Source organism: Tilletiaria anomala (genome assembly GCF_000711695.1).
Source record: "Tilletiaria anomala UBC 951 chromosome Unknown K437scaffold_3, whole genome shotgun sequence".
Lineage (NCBI taxonomy): Eukaryota > Fungi > Basidiomycota > Exobasidiomycetes > Georgefischeriales > Tilletiariaceae > Tilletiaria > Tilletiaria anomala.
In genome coordinates, this window is record NW_013547019.1 from 1,408 (window position 1) to 21,817 (window position 20,410).

At 54.2% G+C, this 20,410-nt stretch overlaps 6 protein-coding genes across 6 annotated transcripts; 4 read left to right on the forward strand and 2 right to left on the reverse strand.

Annotated features, from left to right (window-relative positions):
- Nucleotides 1-418: 418 nt before the first annotated feature.
- Nucleotides 419-3,618, forward strand: K437DRAFT_253195 (uncharacterized protein). Its single transcript, XM_013390567.1, has 8 exons — nucleotides 419-688; nucleotides 763-983; nucleotides 1,087-1,228; nucleotides 1,325-1,528; nucleotides 1,598-1,678; nucleotides 1,743-2,168; nucleotides 2,243-2,494; nucleotides 2,568-3,618. Exons 1-8 carry the CDS (start codon nucleotides 659-661, stop codon nucleotides 3,210-3,212), a joined length of 2,001 nt encoding a protein of 666 aa, XP_013246021.1. The 5' UTR covers nucleotides 419-658; the 3' UTR covers nucleotides 3,213-3,618.
- A 3,038-nt stretch (nucleotides 3,619-6,656) lies between these two features.
- On the forward strand, nucleotides 6,657-10,541 carry K437DRAFT_292394 (uncharacterized protein). Its single transcript, XM_013390568.1, has 3 exons — nucleotides 6,657-8,443; nucleotides 8,526-9,593; nucleotides 9,681-10,541. The coding sequence occupies exons 1-3, from the start codon at nucleotides 7,009-7,011 to the stop codon at nucleotides 10,307-10,309; spliced, it is 3,132 nt and encodes a 1,043-aa protein (XP_013246022.1). The 5' UTR covers nucleotides 6,657-7,008; the 3' UTR covers nucleotides 10,310-10,541.
- Nucleotides 10,222-13,375, reverse strand: K437DRAFT_94577 (uncharacterized protein). Its single transcript, XM_013390569.1, has 2 exons — nucleotides 12,652-13,375; nucleotides 10,222-12,567 (listed from the first exon to the last, which is right to left on the reverse strand). The coding sequence occupies exons 1-2, from the start codon at nucleotides 13,140-13,142 to the stop codon at nucleotides 10,431-10,433; spliced, it is 2,628 nt and encodes an 875-aa protein (XP_013246023.1). The 5' UTR covers nucleotides 13,143-13,375; the 3' UTR covers nucleotides 10,222-10,430.
- A 762-nt stretch (nucleotides 13,376-14,137) lies between these two features.
- On the forward strand, nucleotides 14,138-15,369 carry K437DRAFT_253198 (uncharacterized protein). Its single transcript, XM_013390570.1, has 2 exons — nucleotides 14,138-14,622; nucleotides 14,709-15,369. The coding sequence occupies exons 1-2, from the start codon at nucleotides 14,519-14,521 to the stop codon at nucleotides 15,103-15,105; spliced, it is 501 nt and encodes a 166-aa protein (XP_013246024.1). The 5' UTR covers nucleotides 14,138-14,518; the 3' UTR covers nucleotides 15,106-15,369.
- Nucleotides 15,274-17,383, reverse strand: K437DRAFT_219159 (uncharacterized protein; the record flags this gene model as incomplete). Its single annotated transcript, XM_013390571.1, has 2 exons — nucleotides 15,274-15,438; nucleotides 15,521-17,383. The coding sequence occupies 2 exons, from the start codon at nucleotides 17,381-17,383 to the stop codon at nucleotides 15,274-15,276; spliced, it is 2,028 nt and encodes a 675-aa protein (XP_013246025.1).
- Nucleotides 17,384-17,441: 58 nt separating this feature from the next.
- K437DRAFT_292397 (uncharacterized protein) lies at nucleotides 17,442-20,037 on the forward strand. Its single transcript, XM_013390572.1, has 3 exons — nucleotides 17,442-18,248; nucleotides 18,311-19,634; nucleotides 19,700-20,037. Exons 1-3 carry the CDS (start codon nucleotides 17,743-17,745, stop codon nucleotides 19,946-19,948), a joined length of 2,079 nt encoding a protein of 692 aa, XP_013246026.1. The 5' UTR covers nucleotides 17,442-17,742; the 3' UTR covers nucleotides 19,949-20,037.
- Nucleotides 20,038-20,410: the final 373 nt, after the last annotated feature.

Consider the following 20,410-nt stretch of genomic DNA (forward strand, 5'->3'; position numbering starts at 1 on the left):
AGCGTCATTGCCCGAGCTGCGAGAGGGACTACGCATAACCGCATCCCCCAAGCCTCGGATTTGGACTCGCGTGTTTTTGTTGCTTGGGGGCTGACTGTGACTCTACCCTCTCTCCAGCCTCTCCGGCTGTGGAGGACTGTGCAGTCAGCAGTGGAGAGCATCAAGGCTGAAAGTAAAAAATCCACATGTGCTTGAGGACGAGTGGATTGGTGCATTGATGTTCTCTCGGCGTTTGATGAGCAGCTTGGCTGACGGACTCCGACCTCGAATGAAGAAACATAGAGATTCCGCTCAGACTAACCCTGCACACGCGCAGCGCGCTCAGGGCGGACTAGGTGCTGCGCATTGCTGCCAGGTGCCCGTGAGCTGTGAGCTGCAACATTTACAACCATAAAATGCGACAATCTTGCACAGAGTACAGACACGTCCTCTCCCCCACTCACACCACCCAGTCGTTGCCTGTTCTTGCGTCAAAGCTGGACTGCTCGGAGAGCGGCGCATCGATCGCGTCGCAGGGCCAAAAGCGCGTCGCTTACCGGTGTCCTGCCACGCGCGAAGTGCCGGCTCGTTGCTGCTTGTCACGCTCCCAATTGAAGGCGAGTGATAGCAGCCACACCTGGTCACTCGACCCGGGCGACGTCCTTGGCCAGAATCCACCATGTCCCTCGAATTTGGCAAGGAGATACCTGTAAGCCAAGCTTGATTCCTGGCTGGAAGCACGATACTAATGCAGCCACCCATACTCAAACCCGGTTGCATCAGGGCTCCTTCCAGGCACTTGCGTCCTTTGTTGCACTGCAGATCTCACTGTCGTCCGATCTCGCTGGCTTTCTAACCGAGCGGGCCGAGCTTGAGCGCGAATATGCAGGAAAGCTTTCGTTGCTGTGCAAAAAGGCAAAGGAGAAGCGCGACAAGCGGCTGCAGGAATACGTGGTCGGCGCAGAGCCGACGAAGGCCTGGACAAAAGAAACAGCCGACAGGAGGTGAGCGGCAAGCCTTGAAGAGCAACTGGTGACAGCGCAGTCGCTCATCGCTTCAACGTCCATTCACGCCTGTATCAATGCTTTGCTTTACTTCTCATCGCAGCACACTGCAAACCTTCGTAACCACTCTTTTGGGCAACCAAGAGGGCATGGCCAATGCACACAAATCGCTCGCCGATGCGCTCGAGAGCGTTGCATCAGATCTCAGCGCTGCTGAGCGCAAGCAGGAAGCGACGCGTAAGAAGGTGAGCGCGTGCAATATTTTTCCTTTACGTTCCTGCCAGCTCAATGCCTGACGGATCATGTTTCCTCCTTCCCTGGTTTCGCCCGGTCGCTCACAGCACGTCGCATTTTCATCCCGAGCAATAGCAGATCGAGAAAAGGTCTATTCAGACCGGCAGAAAAGCAAGGAAAAGTACTATGAGGCATGCCACGAAGTCGATGCCCAGCGACACAAGCGAGAGAAGGCAGATGCTGGCGACAAGCAAGCAGATAGAGCTGCAAAGGCACAAGCTGTCGCAGAAGTAGACTTGAAGAATGCCAAGGTGAGAGACCTGCGCTGGCGAGCTCACTTTCTGAGCACGACTGACGGCTCCCGATTTGCTGTTATCCAGAACACCTACCTGATTTCAATTTGTGTTGCAAACAAAGCCAAGGAGCTTTACTTCAAGCGGACAACAGTCGCGCTCCAGAATGTGAGTGGCACCATGAGTCAATACATGATATACTCCTGAGTGCTCATACACGCCGTCATGTCAGGATCTCCAATCTCTGTGGGGTCTCTCCATATCTCGACTGGCCTCCCGACTGCGCCGCGCAAACGAACATCTTCTCACTCACACAGATAGGCTTCGCCTTTCGGTAACTGAAGCGACAGATGCCTTTTCTAAAGTTTCAATCATCGACGACCAGCGCCTCTACGTTGAATACAACCGCCGGCGCTGCGAATTGCCTGCTGATTGGACATTAGAGCCATGTGTGGGCTTCTTTGACACGGGGGAGATGTCGATCGAGGATGCGACGGCGAGGACGTTCCTCCAGAACCGGCTGCTGAAGGCAAGACAGAAAGCGAGGGATGTCAGGCCGATGATGGAGAGTCGGAGAAAAGAGGTGCAGGGCCTGCAGAACCTTAGGGATGCATATGCGAAGCAGGAAGGGCTGGGTGACCCGGACGAGGTCATGGACGTGCGTCTTGGTGTGCAGATCTGTAGCGCTCAAATCGTTCGTTCATGCCAACTGATCCCCCTCTTTGAGTACAGAATCTCCTAGAAAGCTCGCGAGAGCTGCTGGTGCTCGAAACGAGCGAAGGGTGTCTACAGGCCGAGGAGGACATCATCATTGCCAGCATAGGCGCTGACCATGTTGAAGCCAGACCTCATCGATTCAAGCCGGCTTCTTTCACAATACCGACCAGCTGCGACTTTTGCAGTGGAACCATCTGGGGCATTGCCAAGCAGGGCTTGGTCTGCAAGCCTTGTGGCTTCACGGTTCATGCTAAGTGCGAGCTCAAAGTACGTTCGGGGGAGAATGCTTGCTCGTTATTTCTGGGACAATGAGCTTACGTGATTACGGTGGATATGGCAGGTCCCTGCTGATTGTGGAAGCAGCAGCAATAGTACCCATGCTACCCGAAACGGCCTGGCACCGCCTACTCGTGCCACTGCATCAGCCACGCATCTGATCCGCGTGCCTGGCAGCGTCGACTCGACGAGTGTGGGCGCTAGCGCAGGTACGAGCATCAGCGATACTTCCCGAGGTCGTCTGCTCTACAGCTTTGAAGCGACGAGCCCGTTCGAGCTGACAGTCACCGAGGGCGAGCTCGTGCGCCTGGTCGAGGAGGATCTCGAGGGCACTGGCTGGATCAAAGTCGCCACTGACGATGACAGGCAGGGCCTGGTGCCGACATCTTACTGTGAATTTGTAGGGTCAAGGGCTGTGAAGGCCAATCCGACCCTCCACAACGATGAGCAATTGCAGTCGAGTCTCGGTGGCATGGCGTTCTCACCAGCGCAAGACACGCAGACTTTTGGCGCAAAGTATGTGCGTGCGCTGTACGATTTTGAAGCGTCCGATCCACAGGAGATGTCGTTGAAGGAAGGGGAGGTAATCCAGTTAAGCGACGTAGGCATGGACTTTGGCGAGGGTTGGGCGGAGGGCGTCAGAATGGAAGCTCACCACGGCCACGGTGGCGTGGGTATCTTTCCGGTTAATTATGTTGAAGCCGCGTAGGTAGCGCAGCCACCTTCCGATCACCGCTGTAAATCAAATTAGGTCCATACCTTGAAGCCAAGTCAAGCTTTTCGCTGTTGGTACAAGGCGAATGGACAATCAACCTCACCGAACCGCAAACTTTGCCGACCTTGCACGGTGTTGCGCATGACAAAAGGTGGGAACCGTGAGAAGCATGTTCGCAGTAATGGACCCAGATGATGGTACGCTTGCCTCCTAAGACCAGTCGCCAAAACCGTGAACCTCTGGGTAGAAAATGAGATGCGTTGCCCTTGTGATGAAAAGGAGTGACAAGGAGTGATTTCATTTGCTTATCAAGCATCAAGTTCTGAGCTGCACGCATTCAACATTTGGTACCAACAATAGCAGACACCATACAGCGGCACGCATACGTAGACAAGGACATGATAGCCCATCGCACCCTTAACTCCGATATTGCTCATCGGCGCATCTGAGCTTGACATGTACATTCGTTCTATTTCTCTTCTCATCCCCATGTATCACAAGGTACCCAAATAGGGTTCCGTTCCATGATGACTCCATTTGAGCCCTGGCCATTGTCCGTCATCGGCATTCGGCCTGTGCCGGGGGATGCCGAGGGCGCAATAATTTCACAACGGCGTGACGCGTGCGCCGCCCATAGCCAAGTGACTGCACTAGCATTTATTCAGCCCGCCACGGTGTCGCGGAGCCTGCATTCTTTATTTTTGGCCAAACCTTCTTGAAAAAATAATAACCTTCGGAAACAGTGAAAAGCGCGAGGCAATTGACAGACAATTCTCGTCGGATCGCAAACGCCATCCTGTGAACTGGTTCGGCAGCCGCTTGAGGCTCGACATCCGTGAACATGGCAATTGTGCCTACTAACCTTGTGATGAGGTAATCGAGTTGCGCTTGCACCGGCCATTTTATGATAAATCTCTCAGCACACGGTGATGACAAGATGAGCGCTCTGAGCTGCACCCGGCCCTGGTCGATCCTTCTTGCTCTGCCGTACCACGATATTTTGATGGCTAGTGTGATGCCTCTCATTTGTTCAGCAGATCCGAGATGTTGGAGTCATTTTTGAGAAAATCATTGAAGGTAACCTCGAAGTCACTCTCATTGTGGGTCTCATTCTAGATTGGAAAGTGTGTCTATGATGCAGTCACCAGCGGTGCTCCAGACGGGCCTACTTTTGGTCTGATGGTGATGCTTTTGTTGATATGACTTTTTTAAGTCAAACCAGTTTAGGAATATTAAACTTATTGTGGGATAGTTTTGAGGCGTTCGATACCGGGACACTGTACTGTTACTCGACAAATAGGGATGGGTTGGCCCGTTTACAGTTTGCATCTCATCAATATTGAAAAGGGAATAAGAGTAAGTGCCCATCAAAAACCGCATTCAACAGTTCGCAATTTCCACAATGAGATAGTGAGAAGGGTGTCATTGCTGCGGTGCTCCTTTCTGGCTTCAATAATAAAAGAGAACTCGTGGCTCGTTGTCACATCACCTAATCTCTTGGTCAACGAGCAATAATCAACATGAACTGCATCTCTCAATGAGCAGGGAGAACCGAGGCATGGATTGTAATGCACGAGTTTTGTATTCGTAATAGAAATAAGAGAGCAGAATTAGGATGCTGGAATCTAGATTCAAACTTTTCGCTGTGCCTGAACTGCAAGATTGCAAACTTTTTCTTGCAGTAGCGTGGTGAGTGGTAGGTTAGCGTGTTGCTAGCGGAATTTTGCCTACTGCCCTCAACGAGTGAGCTTTCAGCATTTTCAAGGATATAATATTAGAATTGTGATACTTTCATGCACGCTCCAACAAATTACTCGGGTTTTGCATTGCGCCGGGGCCGCCCGCGGTCGCCAAGCTGAACTGCACATGTATGTGATCTACTCATAAGTTTGTCAGCCAGACAAATTGGGATAACGTTTTCACTTGCAGCACAGCAGACAGCAACCACATTGAGCAAGGAACAGAAGCGCAACAACAATACGATTGGGGATTCCTAATGAACCCACGGGGTGCGCAGTGTATGTATATATTTACGTATATAACAAAGGTTGGTAGTACATACCGTAACACATGCACGAATACGTATGTGATCGTCCAAGGTCTAAGTTGGTCCTCGAACTATGTACGTAGGCAAAGAAATATAACGACCAAAAGGAAAAAAAAGAACCCATCAATCACTCCATATTTTTCCTGCTTGTTTCTAGCGATTACAACATGTTCAGGCAATGGGCAGCCTGGCGACTGGTGAGGCACCGACTGGCATTGAGAAAACAGATAAATAATGGTATTATATGTATGTGGCTGTTGAGCATTTCAACTGCGATTGATTCGAAACCGCATTTACAAACGGAGTGTGCTTCTAGCAATTTACAGAAAGCAGCCTCCTGCAGCGGCTGCTGTCCCCTGAATGCATACATTCTTATTTACTGATGTGACTTTTGCGTCCTGCGGCCTACGGCATCCTGCTGCGTCCCGGTGCCAACATGACAACACGTGTGGAGGTGTGCAGGGAATCAAAAGATGCATGCATACATATATATATCTTCGGACATATTTAACTACACAATTCTCTACTTGACAGGACCCTGCTTGGCTTCGTCTTTGATTGATTCGGGCAGTTGATACTCCAAAAGCCAACTACAAAATACATTATTTAGTCAAATACTTTAGCCAAGCAAAGGCCCGGCGTGTCGGTATTACGACTGTAAAGTGCATATGGACGATGTTTGTACACACACTTTTATACATGAAGAGGCTCAGCGCGCCTGAGACTTGTAGGGAGTCACGGGCGTACATTCGCCTTGCGCCGTTCCGCGCTGCCTCTCGCATGAGGTCGTAAATCCAGCCATACTACCATAAGGCATGTGTTTAGGCGAACTGGCGAGCCCAGCCTATACACATGGTCTCAGAAATCGTTTTGCGCATGGACCTTGTGAGCTGCCCTTCGCCCGAACGTCTGAGTATGGTGAAACTGAATGCTGGATTACTGGAAGCATTGCACAGTTGCGCTTGGAGCCTCGAATGTGGCGTTGATGGCCTGTTGACGATTGACCGCTTGGCACTCTCACACGACAGTATGACATAAAACAACACCGTTACGTACAGAAAAGCAAGAAGCTACGTCAATGTGAGCAGCCCAAACGCGCGAAAACGCCGACGGGGAAAAGAAAGAATCTGTACTGCGCCCCTCTGCGTTTGTGTTCAAAAGCTACCCTGACAGCTGGCGCAGCTGCTATTGAGCGGGTGGCTGCTTCTCCACGACACTGCCCTCTAGTGCCATCTGCGGCCGCCTGCGCTCTCTTTTTCGAGACCTCTGTTCTGATGAAACAAACTATCTGGATGGCCCGTCCAGCCTCCACCCCCACTCTCAAGAGTCCAGGCGTCCGGCAAACTGCGCGCTCTCTCTATACCATTTCTCCCTTCCCAACTCTCCTTACCCGATATCATCTCACCACCATCACCATCAACATCGCCTTCACCGCATCGGCCATCTGCGCGCGAATATCCGACAGCTGGCAACACGGATAGCGTCCAGCATACATTCTTCTTGAAACGCATACAGACACCGTCAGCGTGCTCTCTTGGGCGGTGGACGACGCCGGACCAAAGGTCAGACGGAACACAATAGCGCCTGGTCAACGAAGGAACCCTCCTACTCTTGCTCTTCACGAGTAAGCTGGGCCTCACACGTTAATTCTCTTCAAGCTTTTGTTATCAGCACGAGGACCCCTTGCGTTGTGCTTCTGTGGAAATCCTGTCTGATCGAACGCGTACAGGCATCTTCTGACGGATGGCAAAGGGCCAGCAGCGCGGCCGCAAGAAGGACAGCCGGCAGCCGCATCCCCGATACCAAATCACCCCAAGGGAGGCAACAAGACACGCTATCTTAACGGCCGCATCTGGTGAAACACTAACAGAACAAATGGCGGCCGCATCTGTTGAAACACTGACGGAACAAATGGCGGCCGAGGATAATCCGGAGAGCCCCCGCTTGCCGCCGCTTGCTTTGCACCATCCTGACATGGACATCAAGAGCAACAGCAGCAGCAGCAGCAACAGTGGAGTTACATCTAGCAGTGTGCAGGCCGGCAGGGGACGCGGACGCGGTCGTGGACGCGGTCGAGGGAGTAGTACAGCTACACATCTCCATCAACAACATACGCGGCACTCACTCTCCCACCACTCTTCCGGCAATAGTGCCGCATCCGCAAGCGCAACGCGTCGCGGCAGCCTGTATGAGGAGGAGCGCGATGAGTTGGAGGAAGAAGATGGACGGGAAGAAGCAGAGGTGGACAAGTCCTTCACGCCGGAGGAGCGAGAGGCGGCCCAATCCATGAGCAAGATGAGCGCCGGCGCTGCTCGTCTCGCACATGAGAGTACGCAAGTAAATCAAGATCAAGCCACAGAGCCTCGCAGCCTCCCTGGTGCAGCTGCTCAGTTACCTGAGGTGGCTTCTGATTCGATCGTGGACGAAGGTGCATCCTCACCCGAGAAAGGTGGTGGCTCGAGAAGCCGCCGCGAAGGGTCAGGCCCGCCAGCTTCAGGTGCGAGCGCCGCAGCACTGCGGCTCTACACAAACAGCCCACATATCTCGAATGACAAGCTGGCCGCTGAAGCCCCACCACCTGTACTACCATCAAAGAGGGGACGTGGACGGGCGGCCAATCGTTCTTCTGCAGCTGCAGCCGTCAAAGCAGATGCTGGGCACAAGAACAGTCCTCCTCGCGCAGCAGCCATTAGTGTACCTGCCGCAGCAGACGACAGCAACGTCAGCAGAATATCTTCGCAGCAGCAGCATTCTCACTCGGAGCACTTGCGCCCGGAAGAGACGCAAATACAGCGTTCTCGTTCGGCTGATATAGACGACGCAGCGCCACTCATGTCCTCGATCTCTCGCAGCGACTCAAAGGCGCAAGTTTCTCCTTCTGAAGGAGCATCAGAGGGCAACGGGCATGATGCAGCGGAGAAGCATGAAGGGGAAGGAAAAGGAGCTGGAGCAGCAGCATCGAGTGGAGCTGACCAGAAGAAGCGGGCAGCGGCAAAGATGGTCTTGCAGCCGATTCCGCCTTTTCGTGGGAAAAGGTCCGATGCTGGAGCGGGTGCAGCAGGGCTGATTAGTGCGCGCGAGCCGATTGGGACTTCGCCAATAGGGCTCAGCAGCACGCCGCTGCCTCCTGGCGTACCCAAGCCACCCGCGGGCACTGGCGATCTGAGCATTGAAGAGGGTGCGTTTGGACTGATGTGCTTTCTTGGAAAGTTTTGGATACATGCTAACGCGGTTTGTTTTGAACGCTGTTTACATTGCAGTCGAGAAATTCTTACAGCTCGTTGAGCAGCATAATCCACCTTCAACTGATGAAAACGTCATGGCAGAGAGTGTTAATGCGTTGTATCAGGACTGGCTCATCTGGTGCAGCAAGACCAAACGAAAGTCTAAGCCAAAGAGCGCGCTGATATCCGAGTTTGTCACGATCCACAGCGGGTTTTATGGCTCGTACTGGCAGAGCAAAGCGATTTCCATTGCGGGCACGCCCAATCTGAAGCCAGTCGGTCTACCGCCCATGGGCGGGAGTGGACCTGCACGAACGGGTGCTGGCGCTGGTATGGGTGCCGGTAGCGCCATGTACCCTCATGCGCCGCCACAAGGTACATCACTGCCCCCGCCTACGCGCCATCTGCCGTCCGGCCAGCCGCAACCGACAGGGACCCGCTTGCCTCCACCGATTCACACGCAGAGTATGCCTGTCGGAATGGGCCAGTCATGCATCAGTGCCCATGCTTCGCGAGCGCCGCACAAGTCGGCTCTTCCACGTGGTCGCTCACCAATGACGTCTGCCTCGGCATTCCCGCCAACGTCGAGTCTCAGCGGCGCTGGTAGTGGCAGCTCTTTGCTCGGCTATGGACGCTCACCGGCTGCCGATACGAGAGCGGGTCAACGAAACGCTTCACAACCGGATGCGATTAAGCAGAGCCCGCGCACGTCCGCCGCTGCTGCTGCTGCTGCGCGTCCTGCTAGTTCCACTGGTAACTCGTCTACTCACACGGTCTCAGGGAGTATCACCAAAACAGACTCGTCCATGCCTGGCGGTGTCCCGGGAGATGGCCCAGCCGCAGCCGATATCAGCAGTGGCAGCGTACTACCTCCACTAACTTCCGTGCACAAACCACATGCTGTTCCACAAACGCCCGCTCAACCGCCCTCGCACTGGTTGCGCTCGTACTCTGGCTCAGAGTCTGGACATGCTGCTGGCGGTCCACAAGCATGCGGATCTTTACCTCTGACAACGACCGTGCCGCCCGAGTTGCTTGAACAACTCAAGCAGCAGATTAAGGCAGAAGTGCGTGCAGATCTGAACGCGATCATCGATGCAGAAGGTACGTGATTCTTTCATATTCAAAAGGAAGATTGATATGCTATGGAGTTCTAGCTAATGTTTTTTTCGTCTTTATTTGCGCATGTAGTTGCCGAGCAAACGCGTGAGGTGCACCAAAAGAACAAAAACCTGTTCAACAGAGTGCGAGAGCTGGAAGAATGGGTGCAGCACTTGATTAGAGATTACGAGGAGCGATCCGGCATCCATCCCAACGTGCGCGCGCCTTCTGGATTAGGAAACTCACCCAGTCGTACTGGGACGGCAGGCTCGCGCGGGAACGATGGAAGGCGTGCCGGAGACAAAATTTCTCCGTCATACCCGCACGATGGACCCTACCGAGCGCCGCCGCGAGACACTCCGGTCGACGACCGGGCCACACCTTGGACAGAGCCTGGGTCCTATCATCCCCGCAATGGCACATCTGTAGACGCGGCAGGGGCGCCGAGCCCGGTCCAGCGCGCCTCCTCACTCTACGTCACGTCGGAGCGTGCGCAAGAAATGGTCCGTGGCGAGACCGACCCTTACGCGGATAGGCGCTTTGGCAAGTCTACACTGGGAGGAGGGTATGGCGGGACGTACGGCCCAACGCCACTTTACCCGCCGTACGGTTCGCGCTCGGATTACCACGTCGACTCGCATGAATCTTACAGGCCAGCGACGCTTCGCGTCCGGGATGAAGAACCTCCTTCCAGCAAGCGGCAGAGATACGAATATTGATTGTTACTGCATTTTGCAATCATCTCACTAATACAAGCAAGCAACGTACCCTTGCTTCCCTTTAGTCTCTCGCACACCCTTTGATGTAAAGCATTGTCTAATGTTTCAATACATGCAGACCCTAACTCGACAGGTCTGCTGTTTCCGCATCTACCATGGCGACGAGATGGCTGTAGCCAAGGAAGACAGCCTCCTCCCGTAACGCAGCTAAGATCTGTACTTGTAGGTCCGTGTTATTTGCAATACCTCCTCTGCGCAATGCTGAAGGCAAGCGTGCTTCACGCAGGGTCCATAGAAGCAGTTCATAAATACCCGAAGGGCGGTCCAGAAAGAGTTCCACAATGATTGGATGATTCGGCTGATAGCGATGTGGGGTGCAAAACACGCTCTCGGCGATAGTGCTCTCCCGTTGCCCTTCCAAGGCTTGCCAGGTTGAGGCGAGGGAAGGCCGCTTGGCAGGCACCCGAGCCCGAGCAATTTGCTTGCGATCAGGCGTGCCAGGCTCAGACTCGGGCCAAGCTTTCTCAACAGGCATCTCTTCATCGTCAATGTCCATCTCGAGATAGCTGTCGACCCATGCGCCCGCGCTGAAGGGGTTGGATGGCCTTCTTTGTGCGCGTGTAGACTCCGGGTCAAAATTGGCGGTAAGCCAGCGAGCTTCGTGCAGGCAGTTACGAATGTACTGGGCAAAACGACCGGTGAATGGGCGATGCTCCATCCCGCACAGAGATGCACTTGGTGCATGGAAGGTGCGGTCGCCGACGACCAGCGCGATCATGATGAGCTCACCGCTGTCATGTTCGTAGTCCAGCCTTCGCACTCCTTGGGGAACAGGGAGAAACTTGATCTGACGCGAGGACGCTGGGCAGAGCTGGGCAGCAGTGCGCATGAGCGCACCAACGGCAAAGTCGGAGTCTTGTTGTAAGGTCAGGAGGGAGTCTTCAGCGAGTCTGGCCTCAAGTTGCTCGTCACAGCCCTCCATGTCCGGCTGTACGGAGGCTTCATCACACTCTTCGATCGGTGAGGAGCGTGCTTGTTGCGTAGGGATGCCAGGCAGAGGCGGTAGGGCCTTGGACGGTCTCTGCTTGCGCGGAGGCAAGCGACGCATGGTCGGGCGAGGTGCAACGCCTGGCCGGCGCATACGACGCTCCTCGGCTGCCGGCGCCTGGGTTAGACGCACAGCTTCGCTAGGCCGGCGCGGTCGCAATGGTTTGTAGGTTGGTGCCGACACGAGCGCGCTCACTGCGCTCTCTGAGGCCGACGGCAACACTGAGAGCTTGGAAGGGGGAGGAGGCAGGTCGGGCGAATTGGGAAGGGCGCGACCCGAAGAGTATGGAGACATGGCGACGGTGGTCCATAGCCTTGCGCGAGGCAACGCCTGATTCTTTTTGATCAACAGCTCCTCCGAATCAGTATCGCAGTCCATACTCGAGCTGCGGTTCTCCTCTACGTTCTCATTGGGAAAGAAAGCCTCGTCGGGGCGGCGTACGACGCCTGCGCCGGTGCCCGTGAACGCGCTGCGTGAGGTTGCCTTTGTTAATGATGCTGCGGAAGACGAGCAAGAGCGAGAATGGTTGCTAGCGACTGCACTGCACGAAAAGGTATGTCCCTCGCTGCTGGTCTGTGCAGGAGAGAGCGAGACTGGGCTGCTAAGAGGGAGGCTGGTGGAGGATACAGTGGGATCGGCAGAAGCACTGCGCCTTCTGGGTCCAGCATGGCCCGCTGCAGCACGTGCACGTGTCGGACGGGTGAATGGGAAGAGCTTTGCAGCCGATGCACGTGCAGTTTCGAAGGAGCGGCGCGTGCCTTCGATGCTCAAGGCACGCTTTCTGCCGCTCTGATCTTTCTCGAAGGGCAGGCTTGCATCTCTGTGTTCATCGTCTGCCCCCCCACTGCTGCTGCTCGTGCTGAGACCGCCTTGCAAGTCACGTGTGGAGCGCATGAATCTTCGGCTAGCCGAAGCCAGAAGCCTACTGCCAAGACGTGTCGCGGCTGTCGGGCTGGTTTCAAAGTCCAGTAGGCGCTCCCCGTCCTCGTCGTCGCTGTCATCAAATGTGCTGGGCCGAAGCATCAAGCCTGCAGAGATAGCGGACAAGGGTGTCGTGGGGCCGTTGACGGCTACCACTGTTCGGTCGCCTGGTACTCGGGGTGAGGCCGACGACAGATGGGCAGTGAGGAAGAGTGGCTGAGGGGAGCGCTTGCGCTGCAGCGTCGGCTTGGGCTTCGATTTGGGCGAAAGAGGCGAGCCGTCCGAGTTGCTGACAATTGAGCCAGAAGGACAGGGGTCTTGATCATTTGAAAACGTTTAAATTGAAATGCACACCTTTAAGCACCAAACTCACCAGCTACTCTTGTTCGCTATGCGCAAGTGCTTCGCCGCAATACTCTGACCGAACCCGGTCCATCCCATGAAGCCATTGCTTCCAATCGAGATATTCTGCAGAGAATACGGTGATCCGTGGTCCTTGTTTCTCCCGCCATCAGTACCTTCTTCTGAAGGGGTACTTCGGAAGGTCACACCTGGGGATGGAGAAGCCGAGGAGGACGTGGCGGTCGACCTGGGAGTGTTGAGCATGTGGTGCATAGATGGCAAGTCTGATGTGGTGCTGCTGGCATACATGGTGGAACTTATGACGCATTTGGAGTGCACATGATCATGCGCTGAGTTGAAAGGCGAAGTGGGAGCCTGAGTAGGCGCTAGCCTATCGATGTGACCCTTCGGCGAGTTGAACGCCGAGTTCGGGTCAAAGCGCTCGACGTTGATGAGTCTCGGAGAGTTGTACGACGGGCGCAGCGCCGCGCACCTGGGAGGCGTTGTGAATGCTGCCGCCATCAGGGCGCGTGGACTTCTCGCTGAACTTGGAAGCCGTCCCTAAAAGCCTTCGAAAAATAGACGGTGAGCCCAAGTAAAGGCAGTCTTTTCCAAAAGCAGAGAGATGGCAGGAGGAGGAGGAGGAGGAGGAGGAGGAAGAAGAGCTGCAGGACGCGGCTCGAGAGCCAGCATTTGTCTATATATGGTCCAGCCGCGTCCTGCCAGCATTCTCTGAAGCTTGCACTTCTGCCTATGGCCACAAAGGCTTGAATATTGAAGCTTGGACATTTGGCTTAAAGACCAGCAATCGACTCCCTTTGTCGGATTTAATCGAATGAAAGAGTCGACTCGAAACTGACATTCGTGGCAAACATCCATCAGTCTGCGAAGCCGTTTAACAATCATTCTTGGGCTTCTGTGCTACGGGGTTCCACATACACACTCTCACACACAAAGGCTTACTTCCTCGTTGCATTGCGACCGTATTTTATGCGATTGCTTGATGGACTGTTTTGCAAGGACTACGGAGCCGGCTGGACCCTGGGATGTTGGAAAAGATGATTGGCTCTACAAGCCTGCACAAAGGCAACAAGTCAAAAGTCAGAAGACGATTACCTACGTACATATCCAATGTATTCAAATATAGGGTTTGCGCGAAGAACCCATACCCGTACCGCTCGGCGCTTCCGACACGCTAAACATACGCGGCGAAATGAGCGGAGTAACAGGATTACGTCAGTCTACCCTTTCTTTCTTTTTACCTTTTGTGTCTCTTTTCTTGCCTATCATCACCTTCTCGTCCGCCGACATGCATGTAAAGACTTACGTACATACATACGCTTTGGCCCCAGCGGATGGCACCGCTGGCCCAAAGCCGCAGGCGCGCCGCAAACATCCCACCAGAATCCATTTCCCGTGACCATGTGCTCTCTCAGCCTCTTTACATACATACACACATGACCTCTCGCTGCGGCGCTGCCTCGTTCTTTAGTCATCCTCTCGATGTCTCGACTGCCGCGGCGAATTGGATACTCTGACAGATTACCCACCAAGCCACGCAGCCTGCTGATTCGAGAAAGTCAAGGAAAATACATACGTAGATGAAGGGCCTCATGGAGGCCCTAAACGAACAACCTTGAGTCTTCAGATTGAAGGATGAGTTGACGTTGCGCACAGTCATCGGAATTCCTCTCTGCGTCGAAGCTGCGTGTCTCGAGCAACACCAACACGCGTCGAGAGCAACTGGCAGGCGGCGGCCCTCGCGCGAACAGTAAGGCTCCTTCAACAAGCATTTGCGATTAGTTTACGGAAAACGGCGCAGCAGAAGTGCACATACATTTCAGTCTTGCATTTGCGGATGGCCGCAAGAACGGGGAAGCCTTTGAAGTCTAGTGGCTATGCCAACGACCGACGCCGTCACACCTTCTCGAGCGCTGATTTTGCCGCTTGCTGACATCATCGTCACGAGAGATGAGCGCAGTAAGTTGAAAGTCGCGGGAACGTGAGTGCACCAACTGCAGGCAAAGTTCCGCGCAGTGACGAGTATGATTCAACACTGAGATCAATCAACAACATCCAAATCTGTAGTGTGACCATGATCGACCCAGGCTCTGCGACCTGCGTCGTTTCTGATCTGTCCAGCACAGCCGTCTTCAACTCAGCAGGCTTCGAGGCGTCCGCTCGGTCAACTGGTGTAGCACCGCCCTCACTTGCAATCGACCTCTCATCGTGTCTGGAGGATCCTTCAGTCTATACGCCGGGTTTGGGCGACAAGGTCCAATGCACCGGATATCTCGAGCGGAAAGAGATTCCAGGTGCTTCCAACGAGAAGTGCGATGACTGTGTCCTCCAAGCCATTCAATTTCGCATCTCGGACCAACTCGACATTGCGGCGTGGAACCAGGCTGCTCGGAAAGTGAGCCATTATAAGCACAAGAAGCCATCGTCAGACGAACACATCGAAACAGTGCTTTCTGCGAGATAGATGATTATGCATTGCAAGTTGTCTACGAACAGCACAGATCATGCTTACGCCGCAGGCGGCGAGCTCTCGACAGGAGTCGACCGGCTTATAGTCCCAGCGCTGCAAGATAGCGACATGATCATTCTCGTCAGCGTCGTTACCACCCAGACACGATGGAAGAGCATGCACTCACCTAACAGTGGACTCAAACAGCATGAAGAAGACCAGAATGTGGATAGCAAGCGTGTATACCATGAATGCGATGCGCATCCTCCTGTGCCCGAGCACCAGTCTGGTGAGCGTATGTAGTAATCGCTCCAGCGGGTTGAGCGTTGTGAGCGCGCGAAATTGTTCCTGCGCAAGCATCGGATCAGAGTGTCAACAATTGTATGCAGATGAACCTTGCCAGGTCCGTATCTGAAGCAAATCCACTCACTCTGCCCCTGAACGCTTGAAACGGGTCCATCCTTTCTTCATACTTCTGCCTGTAGCGATCCTCTCGCCGTTGAGAAAAATTGTCGCCAGATAGTGGCGGATACGCGCCGCTCGCGTCTGTGTGCGCGGAGACGCCGATTGTCACGCTGCTGCTGCCGCCGGCGCCGTTGGGCGTATTGCTGCCTGTCGCTCCTTCCGACCCGTACGTTTGCAGGTACCGCAGCTTCTCATACAGCCCCAAGTTGTCGGCTTGCAGCTTCGAAACTTCGCTGCGCAGCTCAGTGACAACGTGCGCTTGCTTCCGCAGCTCTTCCTCCAGCTCTGCATTTCTTGTGCGGAAGCGATCGCGCTGGGAGGTGATGATAGGAAGGATCCCGCTTTCTGCATTCGCAGAAGAAGCGACTGTCCCTGCCGGGAAGGAACTGGCGGCAACAGCCACGTCGTTGGGCGCTGGCGACTGGGGATCGGTCTTGCCACTTTTGGGTGGCTTGGTGTGTGTCGGACCGTTGAGCGAAACCAGGTCGTTCTCCAAGCGCTGATTGAGGCTCTTAAGCCGAGCGAGTTCAGCCCTTAGCGACTTGACTTCTTCCGCACTCTGCCGCATGCCCGAGCTCGACTCGGTCGCTTGAACCCGGAGAGTGGTGACTTCATCCTGAAGCTTTCTGTTTTTGCGCAGCAGTGACGCTTCAAGCCCGCTCGAAGAACTTTCAGCGGCTACTTGAGCTTCTCCATCCGTATCGTCGTCGCTAAATTCGATCGATCGCAGGATCATCAGCTCTCGCTTGATTTCCTCATAGTCCTGTTGGCGTTCAAGCTTTCCTCGAAGCAGAGAAAGCTCTTTCTCTTTGCTGTCTAGCATCTTCTCGGCATCCCGCTTGCGAGCGTCTTCTTGAGACTTCGCCTCCCTTTCTGACTTTTCCCGCCGATCGACAAGGGCTTTCAGTTTGCGATTTTCGTCTGCCAGGTTCGCTTTTTCATGTTCAAACGCCTGTACGCTTGCGACCGTCTCTTGGCCGTGACGAGCAGCTTCGAGCTCAGCTCTGAGCGCCTCGTTCCTTGTCTCGAGATCGCTAGCCCGTCGTTGTGCCCTCTCAAGCTCCGAGATCATCATCTCCATATCAGCGTTGACGCTTGAAGAGTTCATTGCGTGGCCATCGAAGCCTGAGTCGGCCTCATTTTGCTGACTGATCCCACGCTTTGTGACCTCCTCTTCTTGTGATCTAAGCTCTCTCACTTGGCTTTTTAGGCGCGCGATCTCCTTCTTCGACTCCGCTTCTTCCTCATTGTGGTTGCGTAAACGTTCATCCAACTTGGCAGCCCATTCCCGCTCCAGACTTTGTGTCCTGTCTTTTACACGCTGCTCCAACGAGGATTCGAGGTTAACCAAGCGTGCTTGAATTGAATCCCTGTCGGTCTCTAAGGAAGAATTCGCTTCTGTCTTGCGAAGCAGATCTTCATACGACTGCTGGAGTGCCTCGTGTTTGCTCTTGAGGTTCTCGGCGTCGCTGATCGCCATTGCCTGATCTACCAGGATCTCAAGCATAGGATAGGGATCTGGCGCCCCTTCGATGCCTGAAGGAGCCTTCCATATCCGCAAGAATGCATTTTCAGCGCTTTGAGCTCGTTTTGTGAGAGAATCGATCTCTGACTGGTACGCCTTGAGTAATCCTTTGAACGTTTCGACCTTCGTTTCGTCAGATTGTTTCTTGAACTCTTTGGTCGATTCTGCGAGCCGCTTTCGAGACACAAGGCTCTCTTTCTGCGCTGATAACAACTGATCTGGGAGTGGGGAGACTAAAGATTGTAAGGATGGAAGGTCGATCTCGCGCCATTTGTCGAGGGCAGTGGATACGCTGGAAGCCATTACGTCGTTCAGGCACACTTGCCGTGCTGGTTGTACTCAATCGCGACTACCCTTTTTAATCATGCAGCAGCAGGCTCAATTGGGCGCAAGGTCCTCACTGCCGCCGCGGGGAGGGGGGAACGTGGCTTTGCTTCTTCAAGTGACGTGGCCCACGAGCTCGCTATATAGGAAGATGTTACGGTTGTAGTAAGCCCCTGGTGGGTGAACCAACCCAACGCGTGTGGCTAGCCAGCGGTGTATGACTTCTGTTGTTGTTTGGATCGCACCGGCTTTCTTCCTCAACGTCTTGCTCTACTTGCAGTTTTTGCTGGATAGGTGGTTTCAGTAGACAGAAGCAAGCATCGCCTGAAGCTGTCGCCATGTCCATCATTCAACCTCTCACAGCGCGAGGGGCGGCAGATTCAGATGCAGCTACGGCGAACCCGCTGCGTCCATTGCCAAAGGCTGGCCCCCAATCAGACATACTAGCGCATTTCGACAGTCGCGATTGCCTACTTCTTGCTCAAGCTGTGCTCGAACTGAGCAAACCGGCGCTTGACTGGAAACAGGTGTCAGAAGCCCTGCTTAACCATTCGCTCATTAAGGACGAGGCGCGAGTCGCTTCACTCGAAAAGCAAGGCACGACTCCGGAGAAGGTCTTCAGCGTGCAAGGGTGCAAGCGGGCTTGGGTGGCACTGATGAGGCAGCGTGGACTTGTCGAGGACCATCCAGTGCAAGACAAGAGAAATGCAGCGGAGGACGTCAAGGCTTGTGGCCCAAGGCCACGCTCAGACGAGCAATCCAAGCTAGCTCTCTGCCAGCTGCTTTACGTCGAAAGAATCATGGGACTACAGGCAGCAATCGTGGAAAAAGAGACGAAATACAGGTAAGCCAATCGATCTGAGGTGCTCGCAGAGCGTGGTATTGACCTTGGTCGCTTGATCTTAGGGATCTTGTTGTTCAACTTGATCTTCTAGAGAAGCAGGACGCAGAGGAAACCTTGCTGGATACTACAGCCGCCAAAGTTCATGCACCGGAATCCGCCAAAGAGGTTTTGACGCCTCCAAGAGCAGGTCGGGAAAAGCGCTCTTCTATCAGAGCGGTAGCGGCCAAAACTCTACCTCCTAAGAACCCGACTAAGCTCAATGCACCACCTCCAAAGAGTGCTGAAGTGATTCCAGAAGCCCAAGAGCCATCAGAAACACGAGAAACAAAGGACACGCAGACGCAATCTGACACGCAGACAACAGAGTCGATTTTAAAAGATGAGTTACAGATTGGCACCGCAAAGCCAGAAGCAGTGTCAGAAGCTTCGGCAGAATTACCAACTGCTGAGAAAGCATCCGAGGAAGCCAAAGGCGACAATGAGTCACCTGCGAAAGATGTCGACCCAGCTTTCGAGAAAGAGGGCTCTGCACCTGCTACTCGTGCTGGAAAGCGCAAAGCGCAGGCTCGAGAGTCGTCGGAACCTGCAGAAGACGAGGTGAAGCCGATTGGACGCAAGGCTAAGAGACGCGCAATAGAAGCGGAAACAGAGGAGACAGAATCAGCAGAAAACACCCGAGAGCCTACGCCCGACGACGAAATGGACGCAAAATCGGAAAGGCCGCTGCGTAGCAGCAAGCGGAAGAGAGACGGGTCTGAGAAAGATGGTGGCCCGCCTGCTGGTGGCTCATCGCGACGGACATCCGCAACCACCGATGCCGTAGTGGAGGAGACACTGGACACACCGCGCGAAAAACGGAATCGCAGACGTTCATCGGTGACGACTGAAGACAAAGCTCCGATGCGTGCAAGTACCCGCCGAAGCACGCGTGGGCGAGGTGTGGCGGCTGATGAGGATGAAGACTCCCGGAATCCAAGCGCCGCTGGATCAGCTGCTGCGGAGCGTGAGTTCGCCGAGCCTCTTGAGGAGGAGCCTGCGAAGGAGGGCGTGTCTGCAACTCACGCGGATCTCGAGGCCGAGGTGGATGCGGCCGATGAGGAAGAGCAGGCAGAGAAGGACAAGGGCCCCAAAGAAGTCGATGGAGATGAAGAAGATGATGATGAGGAAGATGAGAAGGGAAAAGGGCGGCGGCAGCCTACAACAAGGGCCAAGTCCTCCAGGGATAAGGGCCGCAAAGCTGGGTTCGCCGCGCCTACACAAGCAGCTGCTACAGACGAGGACACGGAGAAGCAGAGGAAGAAGAACGTGAATGTGCTTCTGATGCTGGTCAATGAAGTAGGTAACCACACACATGGGAATCTCTTCAATGCGCCAATCAAAGAACAGGTCAGTCTGATCCAGCTTGCGATCGACACTCCACGATGCGATGCTGATCAGGGCTATTTTTATAGGACGCGCCGGACTACTATCAGCTGATCAGACACCCGATGGATCTCAAGACAATCCGCAGCAAAATCAAGGATTCAACCATACGCACCCCTGCTCAGCTCCGACGAGCGCTCAATCAGATGTTCGCCAACAGTCTCATCTATAACCGCCCGGACACAGAGGTGTATCGTATGGCATCAGAAATGCGGCAAGCAGCAGATGAGGCCATGGATAGATTTGAGCAGGCACAGGCTGGCGTCAGGTGGTTGTAATTTGATTCAGTGCCGGAACAGAATGGCGGATCGCCTCCATTGTATGCAATCCTTCGACTTTATAGGCAGGCTTGTAGTGTGGTTCAGATAGGGAACTTCAATCATCATCGTGTTGATTGCTAAGGCTGACGGCTCAACGTTCTTGAGAATCAGGAGAGGGGCCAGCGACGATAATCCCGACATTCCGATTTCCGCGTGACTATAATTCAGGAGTTACAACTGAGAGTGGCGCACACAAAGAACCAAGAGAGGACGAGACTTGAGGTGTAGTGTGAAGCGTAGGATTTCAACCACGATACCAGCCGATATCCACCCGATTCCGCATGATTTGTTTAAGTACAAACTTACATGCACTGGAAGGATCGCGAAGTACCTCCCCCGATTCCAACGCACATTTCGAAGAATTTAACCATTTTTGCCACCGCGCTCAGACCAACTGGTGACTGCCCATCCTCCTGCAAT

What these genes read in the sequence shown, in the direction of transcription:
- K437DRAFT_253195 (XM_013390567.1), top strand. Translation starts at nt 659, where the DNA reads ATGTCCCTCGAATTTGGCAAGGAGATACCT. An exon ending in ACCCGGACGAGGTCATGGAC is followed by an intron (nt 2,169 to 2,242) that starts GTGCGTCTTGGT and finishes CTTTGAGTACAG; the next exon opens with AATCTCCTAGAAAGCTCGCG. An exon ending in ATGCTAAGTGCGAGCTCAAA is followed by an intron (nt 2,495 to 2,567) that starts GTACGTTCGGGG and finishes TGGATATGGCAG; the next exon opens with GTCCCTGCTGATTGTGGAAG.
- K437DRAFT_292394 (XM_013390568.1), top strand. Translation starts at nt 7,009, where the DNA reads ATGGCAAAGGGCCAGCAGCGCGGCCGCAAGAAGGACAGCCGGCAGCCG. An exon ending in CGATCTGAGCATTGAAGAGG is followed by an intron (nt 8,444 to 8,525) that starts GTGCGTTTGGAC and finishes TTTACATTGCAG; the next exon opens with TCGAGAAATTCTTACAGCTC. An exon ending in CGCGATCATCGATGCAGAAG is followed by an intron (nt 9,594 to 9,680) that starts GTACGTGATTCT and finishes TTGCGCATGTAG; the next exon opens with TTGCCGAGCAAACGCGTGAG.
- K437DRAFT_94577 (XM_013390569.1), bottom strand. Translation starts at nt 13,142, where the DNA reads ATGGCGGCAGCATTCACAACGCCTCCCAGGTGCGCGGCGCTGCGCCCG. An exon ending in ATAGCGAACAAGAGTAGCTG is followed by an intron (nt 12,568 to 12,651) that starts GTGAGTTTGGTG and finishes CTCAATTGTCAG; the next exon opens with CAACTCGGACGGCTCGCCTC.
- K437DRAFT_253198 (XM_013390570.1), top strand. Translation starts at nt 14,519, where the DNA reads ATGCCAACGACCGACGCCGTCACACCTTCTCGAGCGCTGATTTTGCCG. An exon ending in AAGTTGAAAGTCGCGGGAAC is followed by an intron (nt 14,623 to 14,708) that starts GTGAGTGCACCA and finishes CCAAATCTGTAG; the next exon opens with TGTGACCATGATCGACCCAG.
- K437DRAFT_292397 (XM_013390572.1), top strand. Translation starts at nt 17,743, where the DNA reads ATGTCCATCATTCAACCTCTCACAGCGCGAGGGGCGGCAGATTCAGAT. An exon ending in GAAAAAGAGACGAAATACAG is followed by an intron (nt 18,249 to 18,310) that starts GTAAGCCAATCG and finishes GCTTGATCTTAG; the next exon opens with GGATCTTGTTGTTCAACTTG. An exon ending in ATGCGCCAATCAAAGAACAG is followed by an intron (nt 19,635 to 19,699) that starts GTCAGTCTGATC and finishes CTATTTTTATAG; the next exon opens with GACGCGCCGGACTACTATCA.